This window comes from Hyla sarda, chromosome 7 (assembly GCF_029499605.1).
Source record: "Hyla sarda isolate aHylSar1 chromosome 7, aHylSar1.hap1, whole genome shotgun sequence".
Classification (NCBI taxonomy): domain Eukaryota; kingdom Metazoa; phylum Chordata; class Amphibia; order Anura; family Hylidae; genus Hyla; species Hyla sarda.
This window is the reverse complement of record NC_079195.1, coordinates 197340214-197355190: the sequence shown is the minus strand read 5'-3', so window position 1 is coordinate 197355190 and position 14977 is coordinate 197340214. Positions and strand designations below refer to the sequence as shown.

Here is a 14977-nt window from a genome sequence, read left to right as displayed (position 1 = left end):
TAAAGTTAGTGTAGTTCATAATATAGTGTCTGTACCTGTGTGAGACGGTTTTCTTGCAATTCTTCTGTGATTTTCACTCCAATATTTATTTTTAACAGCATACAAAATGACTGTTGTCTCAGATTTTTCCCAGGTTGCAGTGCGGCCGAGACCTGACTCACTAGTCAGCTGATGACAGGGAGCCTGTCTGCTTCAATGGGTGGAGGGATCGCTTGGTGGGTGAGAGATCAATCTGCAACAGCTGAAGGCACCCTGATTGAAAACCACAGGTCTTAGAATGGATGCAGCTCATTTATGTTTCAATGGGTGGGGTGGCTGATGTGTGGGAGGTGAGGAAGATGGAATTGTGGGATTTGTAGTCAAAAAAAGAAAAGTCAAACAGGAAATACCAGTTCACAAACAGCTAGCCACAGTATTATGATAATCTCACAACATAGTCATTTAGCCCCAAGACAAGCGCAGATCCTTCTTAACCTCTTAAGGACCCAGGGCATATGGATACGCCCTCACACCCTGGGCCTTAAGGACCCATACGCCCTGGCGTTTTCCGGTCTCCGCCGCTCGCCGGGCAGAGATCGGAACGGCATGCCTACTGATATCGTTCAGTAGGCATGCTGTGCAAATGCCGAGGGGGGTCCTGGCACCCCCGCATGTCGGCGATCTGCGGCGACTCCTGGTAACCAGATGACCCGGAAAAGGAAGGTGATCAGCGGTGTACGATACACCGCCAATCACCTCCAGTTGCTGGGGAGCGGTGACAATACTGTCACCGCCCGAGTAACGCTGCTATTGGCCGGCGATCGTCGGCCAATAGCAGTGCAGCAGAGGAGGGGTTAACGGTCCCCTCACGCAGCTTGGCCGCTCGCTGAGTTCAGTCAGCGGGCAGAGCTGTGTGAAGAGGACCGGGATCCCCCCTCGGAGTGCCGGAGCCCCCTCAGAAAGAAGAAGAGCCCCTAGATCAGGGTCAGCTTGTTGCAGGGAAAGGTAGGGTAAAACAAAAGTGAAAGTAAAAGTAAAAAAAAATAGGTCCCCAAGGGTCCGCCGTCCCCTAATCCATGTGACCCCGGGCCCTATTAGGGGTTCAGGGTGCTGCGTGTGCCACCACTTTTTTTTTTTTTCTGTTACAGTTACACCAAGCACCACACACTACATACTTCCAAATTTTTAGAGGCCTACGTACCGCTCAGGGACCTCTCAGTAGATGAGTCTCTCATCAGTCTTAAGGGGAGACTCATCTTCTGTCAGTATATTCCCTCGAAGTGGGCGTGATATGGCGTGAAGCTCTATAAACTTTGTGAGAGTACCTCCGGGTACACTTGCAAGTTTAGAGTATATGAGGGACGAGATTCCCGTATTGAACCCCCAGAATGTCCCCCCACTCTGGGTGTTAGCGGGAAAATCGTTTGGGACCTTATGCACCCATTGCTGGATAAGGGTTTCCACATATATGTGGATAACTTTTATACCAGTATCCCTCTGTTCAAATCCCTTTCCGCCAGATCCATGTCCGCTTGTGGGACCGTGCGGAAGAACCAGAGAGACCTCCCTCTAAATTTTGTTAAGACGCCTATCCCCAAGGGTGAGTCCCGTGCCCTGACTCATGATAACCTGTTGTTGGTGAAGTATAAGGATAAGGGGGATGTCCTTATACTCACCACTATTCATGGGAACGGCAGCACCCCTGTCCCTGTGCGGGGTACCGTGGGACCGGTCCTCAAACCCGATTGTATTCTGGACTACAATCGGTATATGGGGGGAGTGATCTCTCAGATCAAGTCCTCAAGCCATATAACGCCATGCGGAAAACACGGGCATGGTACAAAAAAGTTGCGATCTACTTGGTACAGGTTGCCATGTACAACACTTTTGTACTATCCCAGTACGCTGGCAACACAGGGACATTCCTCCAGTACCAAGAAGAAGTCCTAAGGTTCCTGATCTTTGCTGACCGGGAAAGATCAGGCCGGACTTCCCAAGGGTCTGGAGTTATAGGCGCCAGGATCGTCACTGGCCAGCACTTTCCAGGTGTGATCCCCCCCACTGGAAAGATGGGACGATCCCAGAAAAAATGCAGAGAGTGTAACAGGAGGGGGAGACGGAAGGACACCACGTATCAATGTGACACTTGCCCAGATAATCCAGGCCTCTGCATAGGCTGCTTCAGGGAGTATCACACTTCCATGGAGCACAAAATTTTCCATTTTCATTAAAATTTTCCATAATTTCACCAATGCACCAAGTCCATAGTACATTGAAAATTGTTAACCCCATAAATCACTAAATTGAAAAAATATGAAAAAAAACCTGATAAGACCTCTGGGGGTGTTTTTTCAGAAATGGGTCATCGGTCACTGAGTCACTATCATCGGGGACTTTTTATGTTGCCTCAAATGCGCAGCGCTCTCTCTCCACCTGAGCAGGTGCGCATTTGAGGCAACAGGTTAGGGACGGCCACACAATTCACCTTTTCAGAATGAAGATTCAGAGCAGAGGGTTTGGGGCAGGCATATTTTTTTTAGTTTTGGCTATGCTCTGGGTCATCATTCTGGGAACATATCCTGTTTTATTATTTTATGATTTATAGTTTTCTGGCCCACTGTACCCCACCTGTCTACCCCAGTTACGGCCCGTTGTCCCCCATAGTGTTCCCCTATTTTAGGGCTCAGTGCTCCCCCCCATTAACGCTCCTTGAGGGGGGGTCCCACATCCTGGCTGCTATAATAAGCTCAAGGCCCCTGACTGACCTCTCACTCCAAGACCTGGTGTGCACCCACAGAGCGAAAATCATCAAAAATTAAGGTATGTCCTTACTCCAAAAAAATGTACTTACAAATTTTGGGGGGTCTTTTCTGCTATTAACCCTTGTAAAAATGTTAAATTTTGGGGAAAACCCACATTTTTGTGAAAAAATTATTATTTTTTTTTACATATGCAAAAGTCATTAAACCCCTGTGGGGTATTAAGGCTTACTTTACCCCTTGTTACATTCCTCAAGGGGTCTAGTTTCCAAAATGGTATGCCATGTGTTTTTTTTTTTGCTGTCCTGGCACCATAGGGGCTTCCTAAATGCGACATGCCCCCCCCCCCGAGCAAAATTTGCTCTCAAAAAGCCAAATATTACTCCTTCTCTTCTGAGCATTGTAGTTCGCCCGTAGTGCGCTTCAGGTCCACTTATGGGGTACCTCCATACTCAGAAGAGATGGGGTTACAAATTTTGGGGGGTCTTTTCTGCAATTAACCCTTGCAAAAATGTGAAATTTGGGGGGAAACACACATTTTAGTGAAAAAAAAAAGAATTTTTTACATATGCAAAAGTCGTGAAACCCCTGTGGGGTATTAAGGCTCACTTAATTCCTTGTTATGTTCCTCAAGGGGTCTAGTTTCCAAAATGGTATGCCATGTGTTTTTTTTTGCTGTCCTGGCACCGTAGGGGCTTCCTAAATGTGACATGTCCCCCGAGCAAACTTTGCTCTCAAAAAGCCAAATATTACTCCTTCTCTTCTGAGGATTGTAGTTCACTCGTGGTGCACTTCAGGTCCACTTATGGGGTACCTCCATACTCAGAAGAGATGGGGTTACAAATTTTGGTGAGTCTTTTCTGCAATTAATGTGAAATTTGGGGGGAAACACACATTTTAGTGGAATTTTTTTTTTTTTTTTTTTTACATATGCAAAAGTTGTGAAACACCTGTGGGGTATTAAGGCTCACTTAATTCCTTGTTAGGTTCCTTAAGGGGTCTAGTTTCCAAAATGGTATGCCATGTGTTTTTTTTTTGCTGTTCTGGCACCATTGGGGCTTCCTAAATGCAACATGCCCCCCAAAAACCATTTCAGAAAAACGTACTCTCCAAAATCTCCTTGTCGCTCCTCACTTCTGAGACCTCTACTGCGCCCGCCAAACAATTTACATAGACATATGAGGTATGTGCTTACTCGAGAGAAATTGGGCTACAAATATAAGTATACATTTTCTCCTTTTACCCCATGTAAAAATTCAAAAATTGGATCTACAGGAACATGCAAGTGTAAAAAATGAAGATTGTGAATTTTCTCCTTCACTTTGCTGCTATTCCTGTGAAACACCTAAAGGGTTAAAATGCTGACTGAATGTCATTTTGAATACTTTGGGGGGTGCAGTTTTTATAATGGGGTCATTTGTGGGGTATTTCTAATATGAAGACCCTTCAAATCCACTTCAAACCTGAACTGGTCCCTGAAAAATAGTGAGTTTGAAAATTTTGTGAAAAATTGGAAAATTGCTGCTGAACTTTGAAGCCCTCTGATGTCTTCCAAAAGTAAAAACTCATCAATTTTATGATGCAAACATAAAGTAGACATATTGTATATGTGAATAAAAATTTCTTTTATTTGAAATATCCATTTTCCTTACAAGCAGAGAGCTTCAAAGTTAGAAAAATGCAAAATTTTCATCACATTTTGGGATTTTTCACCATGAAAGGATGCAAGTTACCACAAAATTTTACCACTATGTTAAAGAAGAATATGTCGCGAAAAAACAATCTCGGAATCAGAATGATAACTAAAAGCAATCCAGAGTTATTAATGTTTAAAGTGGCAGTGGTCAGATGTGCAAAAAATGGCCAGATCCTAAGGTGTAAAATGGCCGGGTCCTTAAGAGGTTAAGCATGTCCATTACTGTCTGCCAGGTACATACTAAAATCACCTTATGGTGGATAACCCCTTTATAATAAGTCACTATTGCGGCCTGGTGGTAGAAAAGGCAAGGTGAATGTTTGGCTCTATAATTAGAGTACCTGTAGTAAGAAGGATATCGTGATTGCTTGTGTAGAGCTCTAGTAAGACCACATCTGGAATACTTTGTTTGTAGTGTCCCAGTACCTGTGTGTGTTCTAGTTATCATCCCTAAAGAAAAAGTTATGTGGCTGTGAGAAAACTGTCTGTAGACTACATAAGAGTGTTTGTGGTGCTGTGGGTTTACTTGCAAAAAGAAAAAAAAGGTCAAAATGACAGTGTAAAGGTTAGAATTTACATGCTGTTCTATTAGATGATGCCATGGTCACGTGATGTTCTCTAGCCTATGTTTCTGCACAGAAACTTATAGCAGACTAGAATTTCGTAGTCCAAACTTCTTTCTCAAGAGAGCCGTGGACCCATAACTAGGGACCCAAAACCAGTCTAGGGGCAGAGTCACACAGGGCGTATCCGCAGCATATTTCCTGCTGCAGATGTGCCGGCGGCAGTCAAAGAGGGACTGCAGAGCGAGCTACCGACTCTGTGACTGCTGTCGGTGCATCTGCAGCATGAAATACACTGTGGATGTGCCCCGTGTGACCTTGCCCTAAGTCTGGCTTTTGCCAAAGCAACATATCCTACAGTGACCTACAGTCTGAGTAAGCGCTGGGTTGCTGTCATCTCAGAATCTAGGGCAGACGAATGTTTCTTTTCTGCCCAATCATTCTGTTTCTATGAAAGTTTCCTATGTACCTCCCTCTGTGTATAATGCCACAACCAAAGTTCATGTATAAAGTGTAAGTATTGCTTCACATTGAGCCAACCTGTGTAGATCCTCATCAGCAGAAAACAAGTTTATTGGCCTGTGTCCTGTCTGTATCCTGTTTGCAACTGCAACTACATTAGTAACTTCACGTACTCAGAGCGCACTGGATACTTATCATTCAGTAAATCTGCTGCAAAAGTAACTTTTAAAGAGACAGTGACAAAATACTCAATTTATTTGCACCAAATTGCTGTAACATTCTACACTATGCTGAAGCAACTACATTGATTGCATTTGCACAGAAGCCTCGGTAAAGGGTTTAAGTTGTGTTTTTATGTAATCCTAGTGTTCAGAGGTCTCATTCCTGAACTTTGCACTACAGGAAGAACTCAGCTGATAAAAGTGTTGTTGGACACACAGGGGAACATCAGGTTAGACACACAAACCTGCCATGTGACATATCTAAAGAACTTCTACCCCCAACTAGTCTGCACTGTTACACTCATGGGTACCACGCGTTAAGAGCCCAAGACCTCCCCTACAAAATTGCATTGATAAAGTCCAATGACAGGCTACACTAATTGTGGAAGGACTTAAAGGGGTTATCCAGAAAAAAACTTTTTTTAATATATCAACTGGCTCCAGAAAGTTAAACAGATTTGTAAATTACTTCTATTAAAAAATCTTAATCCTTTCAGTACTTATGAGCTTCTGAAGTTAAGGTTGTTCTTTTCTGTCTAAGTTCTCTCTGATGACACGTGTCTCGGGAACTGCCCAGTTTGGAAGAAAATCCCCATAGCATACCTCTTCTAAAATGGGCGGTTCCTGAGACACGTGTCATCAGAGAGCACTTAGACAGAAAAGAACAACCTTAACTTCAGAAGCTCATAAGTACTGAAAGGATTAAGATTTTTTTAATAGAAGTAATTTACAAATCTGTTTAACTTTCTGGAGCCAGTTGATATATATATATAAAAGTATTTTTTCCTGGATAACCACTTTAAGCATAGAACTATCATGAAAGACCTTAAGAGGTTCTCCACCCTAAGGTGATTTTAGTATGTACCTGGCAGACAGTAGTGGACATGCTTAGGAAGGATCTGCGCTTGTCTTGGGGCTAAATGTCATGAGATTACCATAATACTGTGGCTAGCTTTTGTTGGAGTTCGTTGCCTCAAACTACAAGTTCCATGATTCTTTGTTTGTAAGTGTGAGGTCACTTTTCTCCCTTCTACACATCGGCCATCCAACCTGTGAATCCTTCCATGCAATAGACCAGTGTTCTCTAACCACGGTGCCTCCAGCTGCTGCAAAACTACAATTCTTGCAGAATGATCTCCATCCCACCCAGCGGTCTCTTCACCCATTGAAGCAGGCAGGCTCCCTCTGATCACCTGACTAGTGATGTAATGTCTCCGGCCGCACTGCAACCTGGGAAAACCTGAGATGACACTCATTTTGTATGCTGTTAAAAATAAACATCGGGGCAAAAATCACAGAAGAATTGCAAGACCACCATCAAACAGGTACAGACACTATATTATGAACTACACTAACTTTAAAGCCCCTGTAGCATAGTCAAAAAAAATAAATCCTGAATACCCCTTTAACTTGTAAGGTCTGGAGGAAAGAAAGGAAATTTAGGACATGGTATGCATATGTTAAAGGGGTTATCCCACTTAGAACACTTAGTTGTGCAATGAGAAGAAGGAAAGGGGGTGGAAGCATGGGACCCACATTCTTGTGATCAATGGTCCCCTTTAAAGGTCTAAGATCAGAAGCAATGTGAGAATGCTTCTCTAAACATGAATGTTAAGTTAACCGACCGTCAGCTGAATAGATTATTTCAATAATTGGAAATATATACAGCGACCCCCCCCGACCTACGATGGCCCCGACATACGATTATACTCTCGGAGGCCATTTCATGTCGAAGGCAGCATCAACATACGATGCTTTTGTATGTCGGGGCCATCGCATAAACGGCTATCCGGCAGCGCAGACTGCTTCAGCTGCCACCGGATAGCCGCTTACGGTGCCCCGTGTGGTCCGCTGACGATCACTTACCTGTCCTCGGGGCTCCGGCGCGTCCTCTTTGGGATCCTCTGCATCGTCGGCGCTCTCCATCGTTGTCATCACGTCGCTGCGCACGCCGTCCCATCATCCAATAGGAGCGGTGTGCGTAGCGACGTGATGGCGGCGACGGAGAGCGAGTATGCCGGGGAAGCAGAGGCCTTGCCGGAGCGTCGGGGACACGGCGTCAGCGATGGAAGGTGACATCCAGGGCACCGGTGACGAGCGGTGATGGTCCGGAGCGGCGGGGACAGGTGAGTACAACCTTTAATACCAGTAGTCTTCAACCTGCGGACCTCCAGATGTTGCAAAACTACAACTCCCAGCATGCCTGGACAGCCGTTGGCTGTCCAGGCATGCTGGGTGTTGTAGTTTTGCAACATCTGGAGGTCCGCAGGTTGTAGACCACTGTCCTATACTTTACATTGCACGGATCCCTCAACACACGATGGTTTCAACAAACGATGGTTCATTTGGAACGGATTACCATCGTATGTTGAGGGACCACTGTGTGTATATATATATATATATATATATATATATATATATATATATACACACAGCAGTTGTTACACACCAAATGAGCCTATTTAAATTCTATTCCATCACTTTCTATGCTATGATATAAGCTATACAAAGGACAGAAGTGACCCCTGTGGCTGTAGTTATACATACTCCCTTGAGCTCACATAGGTCTTTTGTAAGGTCTGAAGTCCACTAAAGATAATGTCCTATATTTGTACAACCAAAGACCAAACAGTCCTAACTTCACATCTACAAATAAGCCCCGAGTCCCAAAACATATAGCAGGTCAGCTATGAGACCGAACCAGGAAGCTTCTTCATAATGTCAATTAGTATGAATAACTAAAGATAATATTTTCCTTTTTATGCACGCTAAAGAATGACCCAAAGTTTCCCGAAAAGTCTCTAGATTTAAATACTTGCCTTGAAAATGTCCCTATTTTTCCATGTTGGCCTCATGTCGAGCACTTTATACCTTGTTATACTGTATACATAGAGACAACTCTCAGTGCCTGGTCGTTTCCCCAGGGATCTATAAATTCCCATTGAAAACGACCAATAAAACTACACTGCTCAAAAAAATAAAGGAACAGTTAAACAACACAATGTAACTCCAAGTCAATGACACTTCTGTGAAATCACACTGTCCACTCAGGAAGCAACACTGATTGACAATCAATTTCACATGCTGTTGTGCAAATGGAACAGACAACAGGTGGAAATTATAGGCAATTAGCAAGACACCCCCAATAAAGGAGTGGTTCCGCATGTGTGACCACAGACCACTTCTCAGTTCCTATGCTTCCTGGCTGATGTTTTGGTCACTTTTGAATGCTGGCGGTGCTTTCCTTCTAGTGGTAGCATGAGATGGAGTCTACAACCCACACAAGTGGCTCAGGTAGTGCAGCTCATCCGGGATGGCACATCAATGCGAGCTGTGGCAAGGTTTGCTGTGTCTGTCAGTGTAGTGTCCAGAGCATGCAGGCGCTACCAGGAGACAGGCCAGGTCATCAGGAGACGTGAAGGAGGCGGTAGGAGGGCAACAACCCAGCAGCAGGACTGCTACCTCCGCCTTTGTGCAAGGAGGAGCAGGAGGAGCGCTGCAATAGCCCTGCAAAATGACCTCCAGCAGGCCACAAATGTGCATGTATCCACTCAAACGGTCAGAAAAAGACTCCATGAGGGTGGTATGAGGGCCCGACATCAACAGGTGGGGGTTGTGCTTACAGCCCAACAACATGCAAGATGTTTGGCATTTGCCAGAGAACACTAGGATCGGCAAATTCGCCACTGGCGCCCTGTGCTCTTCACAGATGAAAGCAGGTTCACACTGAGCAGTTGACAGATGTGACAGAGTCTGGAGATGCCGTGGAGAACGTACTGCTGCCTGCAACATCCTCCAGAATGACTGGTTTGGCAGTGGATCAGTAATGGTATGGGGTGGCATTTCTTTGGGGGGCCGCACAGCCCTCCATGTGCTTGCCAGAGGTAGCCTGGCTGCCATTAGGTACCGAGATTAGATCCACAGACCCCTTGTAAGACCATATGCTGGTGCGGTTGGCCCTGGGTTCCTCCTAATGCAAGACAATGCTAGACCTCATGTGGCTGGAGTGTGTCAGCAGTTCCTGCAAGAGGAAGGCATTGATGCTATGGACTGGCCCGCCCGTTCCCCAGATCCTGAATCCGATTGAGCACATCTGGGACATCATGTCTCGCTCCATCCACCAATACCACGTTGCACCAGAGACTGTCCAGGAGTTGCCCCCTCATCAGGAGCATGCCCAGGTGTTGTAGGGAGGTCATATGGGCACGTGGAGGCCACACACACTACTGAGCCTCATTTTGACTTGTTGTAAGGACATTACATCAAAGTTGGATAAGCCTGTAGTGTGGTTTTCCACTTTGATTTTGAGTGTGACTCCATATCTAGACCTCCATGGGTTGATAAATTAGATTTCCATTGATAATTTTTATGTGATTTTGTTGTCAGCACATTCAACTATGTAAAGACAAAAGTATTTCATACGATTAGTTCATTCATTCAGATCTAGGATGTGTTATCTTAGTGTTCCCTTAATTTTTTTTAGCAGTGTATATAATCCAGTGGTCTTAAACTGTGGCCCTCAAGATGTTGCAAAACTTCAACTCCCAGCATGCCCAGACGGCTGTTGGTTTCCCGGGCATGCTGGGAGTTGAAATTTTTCTCCCGCAATCATCCAAACGGCCGGTACACCGACGGGCACAAACGTCAGTGTGAAATTGAGAAATGGTGAAATATACTCACCGATCATTCCTTTTTCTGGAAGTCTCCATGACAGCACCCCTGAGATTAACTCCTCCTCCTGATTGGGACAGGAAAAAACACTTCCTGTCCACACAAGTGTATTTACAAAGAACACCGAAGGAAAGGAAAAAAGTGCATAAGACCACCACAATAACCAAAAACAAAGAGTGGGATATATGGGTGCTGTCGTGGAGACTTCCAGAAAAGGAATTATCGGTGAATATAATTCACCATTTCCCCTTCCGTCTCCACGACCGTACCCCTGAGAAATACCAAATAATTTTTTATGGAGGGACTATAGAGCTGAGGACTTAACATCCAAAGGCCGTATCCTCAGAAGACAAAGCAGCCTTACAAATTTGCTCTACAGAAGCTCCAGCTCTCTCTACCCATGAAGAGGAGATTGCTCTGGTAGAATGGGCTTTCATCTGAAGAGGTGGGGATTTACCTCTAGCCACATAAGCTTCTGAAATTGCTGTTTTAATCCATCTGGCTATGGAACTTTTAGAGGCTTTTTTTTACCTCTATTAGGACCAGCAAACTGAACAAACAGATTATCATCTTTTCTCCACTGACTAGTTCTTTCAATATATTGGAGAACAGCTCTTCTAACATCAAGAAGACTATATCAGACTAGATCATTTTTTGGATTAGAGCAGAAGGATAGAATTACGATATCCTGAGATATATGAAAAGCAGATACAACTATAGGTAAAAAATTTGGATCAAGCTTATAAAAATAATTTTGTCATCCAAAATCCTAACATAAGGCTCCTGGATAGAAAGGGCCTGAATTTCCCCAACTCTTTTTAGCTGTAGTGATGGCGACTAAAAACAGATTCAGCAGAAGCATCAGACAAAAAATTAGAAGCCATTTTAAGCAGAGGCAGGGATTCCAAAATCTGGCCTTTGGGCGTATCAGACTGAAGATGGAGTTCCAGTTGATCTAACCAGACTCTTAGAGTTCTGGCCACACAGGTAGAGGCTACACTGGGTCTTAATAGAGATGCATCAGCCTCCCAGGTCTTTTTCAATAAACTCTCTAGCCTTTCTATCCATCGGATCTTTTAGTTGCATATATGCAAAGGGAGAAAAAAACAGGGAGACAGAGGACAGCACCTCGTGTTTTACCCTTCGCACCAAAACGACCAGCACGGGACTGTGGTGACGTGGAGTGGTCGCTCACCGGATAGCGAAGAAAACAGGCATATCAACCACTTAAGGTTACTACAGCAAGGTAGGTAGGTGGTGGCAAGCTGCAAGGCCGAGGTCTTGATGGGAGAGGATAGGGTCTTCTCCCATAAACATGTAGACAAGAAACCAAGGAAAAGGTGTACCCTATGTAGGCGCTGCTCCCAACAAAAGTATACAGCACAAGGTGTAGAAGAAAAAAGTGCCGAGGCACTGTGTTTATTTGCTTCCAATAACGCGTTTCGGAGGGTATCTCCTCCTTCATCAGATTGCCAATCCCCCCCCCGATCCCCCCTGCAGCAGCCCTGTACCTCAGCAGCCCAGAGTTTTCTCAGAGGCTGATGACTGGCAGTGCAGGGGATAGGGCATCATGATGTCACGGCTCGCCCCCTCGATACAAGTCTATGGTAGGGGGCGTGACGCCCCTTCCATAGACTTGCATTGAGGGGGGGCGGACGTGACGTCACGAGAGGGCAGGGCCGTGACATCACCATGCCGCACCACCTGCACTGCCCGTTATCACCCTAGGAGAAAACTTAGCTACGGGCTGCTGAGGTACCAGGCTGCTGCAGGGGGACTGCGGGGGTCTCCAGTGGCAGGCCCACCGCGATCAGACATGTTATCCCTTATCCTCTGGATGGGGATAAGATGTCTAGGGGCGGAGTACCCCGTTAAACAAGAACCAAAGAACCTGCCGAATTCTTGTCTCCCTGAAAATACAAGGAAGAGAAGGATAAAATACCAAGCAATCGAAGATAAATCAGGGTAAAACAATTTAGGCCCTCAGTACTCATGGATCCAGGGACCGCTGGAGGATCTGGATTCTTTGCTGGTGAGCTCATGATGCAGCCTGGGAAGATCCAATGCTGGAATCAAGCAAAGCAGCTTCCATACAGGAGAGGGGCTCTTTATAGAAAAAGGCCGGTCTCCTGCATCAAATTTGCCGCAGAGAATTGGCAGAAATTATGTCGGACATCAGCTTCAATCCCTCCCAGCTGGAAGTTACATCATTCTGAACTGCTCGCGCGAGACTTGAAACTAGGATGCTGGGACAGTCCGCGAGTACCCGCCAGGAGGAGGCTGTTGATGTCTACCAAATTTATAACACAATGTACACACCTGCTATATCCAAAAACACTACACCCTTTGTAAAGCCTCGGCAGAGGACCCAACTTTATTTGGTTATATTTCATTAGTATATACCGGACCCATATGAGGTCTGTTATATCAACCCAGTCCTCAAGGCCAACCACCAACAGTCCAGGATTAGATTTTTTTTAAATGTTTTATTCCAATAATGTAACTCAAAAAACCCAGAATTATGGTGGGTCCTGAAGAATGGATTAGGGGGCACTGCGGTATATAGTGCAGGCAGAAGCCTCCTAAGCATATCTTAATGAAGTGATTGTGGTATTCCCCTCCCAGTGAACCTCCTCAGAAATCACCTATAGGGTACGTTCACACGAGCGGATTTACAGCGTATTTTACGCTGCGGATCCGCTGGTGAAGGCCCCGCTCTATGCTGTCTTTACATGTGCCTGCTCGTAGCGGCAATACACACTGCGATGTGCGAGTCACAGTATACTTGCACATAGCGGGAGCTCTCTGCCTAGCTCAGAGCAAGGAGAGTGGCCGTGATGTGCGAGTACGCCGCGCACATCGCTGCAGTGTGTCTGCTCGTCGCGGTGTATTGCCGCTACGAGCAGGCACATGTAAAGACAGCATAGAGCGGGCCTTCACCAGCGGATCCGCAGCGTAAAAACATCTGCACTATTTAAATCAATTTGTGTCATCAACCTGTACATTTAGGCTAGGGTCACAGGTAGCGTATACACTGCGTATTTGATGCATATGCGTATTTCAGTGCTAGCAAAATCTATGGGGGACATTTATCAAAGTCAGTTTGGGTGCACTAGTTTTATGTAGTTGGAGTGTACATGCACCAAATTTATTAATTGGTGCCAGGCCTGTGATAAATATGGGGCTAGTACATATTTTTGTGAAATTTCCCTTCAGAACACCACATTGCATGACTCTTTTCTCAGTGACTTTTGTGCGACTTTTTGAAAGCCAGTTTTGTAAGCCAGGTCTGCTCTGGTGTAGGTTTTTTTTGTGTGTAATTAAAGGCTGCGCGACACAAAAGTTGCACAAAAAATTTACAAATATACCCAAAGGGGGAGATTTGTCAAAAACTGTGCAGAGGAAGAGTTGCTTCCTTCATTTTTAAATTCTTAAGGACCAAGCCCATTTTCACCTTAAGGACCAGGCCAATTTTATTTTAGCATTTTCGTTTTTTCCTCCTCGCCTTCTAAAATCCATAACTCATTTATATTTCCATCTACAGACCCATATGAGGGCTTGTTTTTTGCATGACCAATTGTACTTTGTAATGAAACCTCTCATTTTACTATTTTGCACATTTTGGAGGGTCTTGTTTTCACACAGTACAATTTACGGTAAAAATGACATGTGTTCTTTATTCTGTGGGTCAGTAGTCAGTACGATTAAAATGATACCCATGGCTAGATACTTTTATATTTTTGTACAGCTTAAAAAAAATCTAAAACTTTTTGTACAAAATCAGTAATCTAAAATCGCCCTATTTGATCACCTATAACTTTTTCATTTTTCCATATATAGGGTGGTATGAGGGCTCATTTTTTGCGCCGTCATCTGTACTTTTTATCGATACCACATTTGCATATATAAAACTTTTATATCATTTGTTATTAATTTTTTTTAAATAAAATGTGACAAAAAAGCTGCATTTTTGGACATTTTTTTTAAATTTTTACATTCATGCCGTTCACAGTACGGGATCATTAACATTATATTTTGATAGTTCGGACGCACGCGACAATACCAAATATGTTTATTTAAAAAATTTATGCTTTTTGGCGAAAAAATGGGAAAAACTGACAATTTTCATTTTTATTGGGGATTTTCCTTTTTTTACTTTTTATTTTTACATTTTTAAATTATAATTTTATATATTTTTTTACACTTTTTATGTCCCCCTAGGGGACTATCTATTAGCAGGGGTCCTCAAACTACGGCCCGCAGGCCACATGCAGCCCTCCAAGGACATTTATCCGGCCCACCGCTGCCTAAGGACATCCCTGTGTCCTGAAAGATGTTTTTGGGACACAGGGATGCGCTCTCGGTGGCCCCGCGTTTACTTTAAAACCGCAGGGGCCGCCGGGAAGTAGCGCACGCAGGGACGTCACCAACGTCCATTGCTTGTGCCCATAGCAACGGAGTGCGGAGGAGCAGAGCAACGGAGCGCGGAGGAGCGAGCAGGACATGCGCTGGAAAGCTTGGTAAGTTTTACCAGTGGCACCTCAGCTTCGGTGCTCCGACCACCGCTCCTCCAGGCCCGGGAGGAGTGCTGGTCAGAGCACTGAAGTGGGGCAGTACACAGGCATA

At 44.8% G+C, this 14977-nt stretch overlaps 1 protein-coding gene across 5 annotated transcripts in view; it reads right to left on the bottom strand.

Annotated features, from left to right (window-relative positions):
* The window catches only part of SERPINC1 (serpin family C member 1), a 53944-nt gene that overhangs the window by 31223 nt on the left and 7744 nt on the right, over nucleotides 1-14977 (bottom strand). Inside the window, exon 1 of one of the 5 annotated variants that reach the window (XM_056532046.1) lies at nucleotides 10361-10380. The exons of 3 other annotated variants lie outside the window; for them this stretch is intronic. In XM_056532046.1, coding sequence (XP_056388021.1) covers nucleotides 10361-10367 — 7 coding nt within the window. In that variant the 5' untranslated portion in view covers nucleotides 10368-10380. Of the gene's footprint in view, nucleotides 1-1180; nucleotides 1192-10360; nucleotides 10381-14977 lie in introns of those variants that run through there. One more of the 5 variants, XM_056532051.1, reaches the window with a different exon arrangement.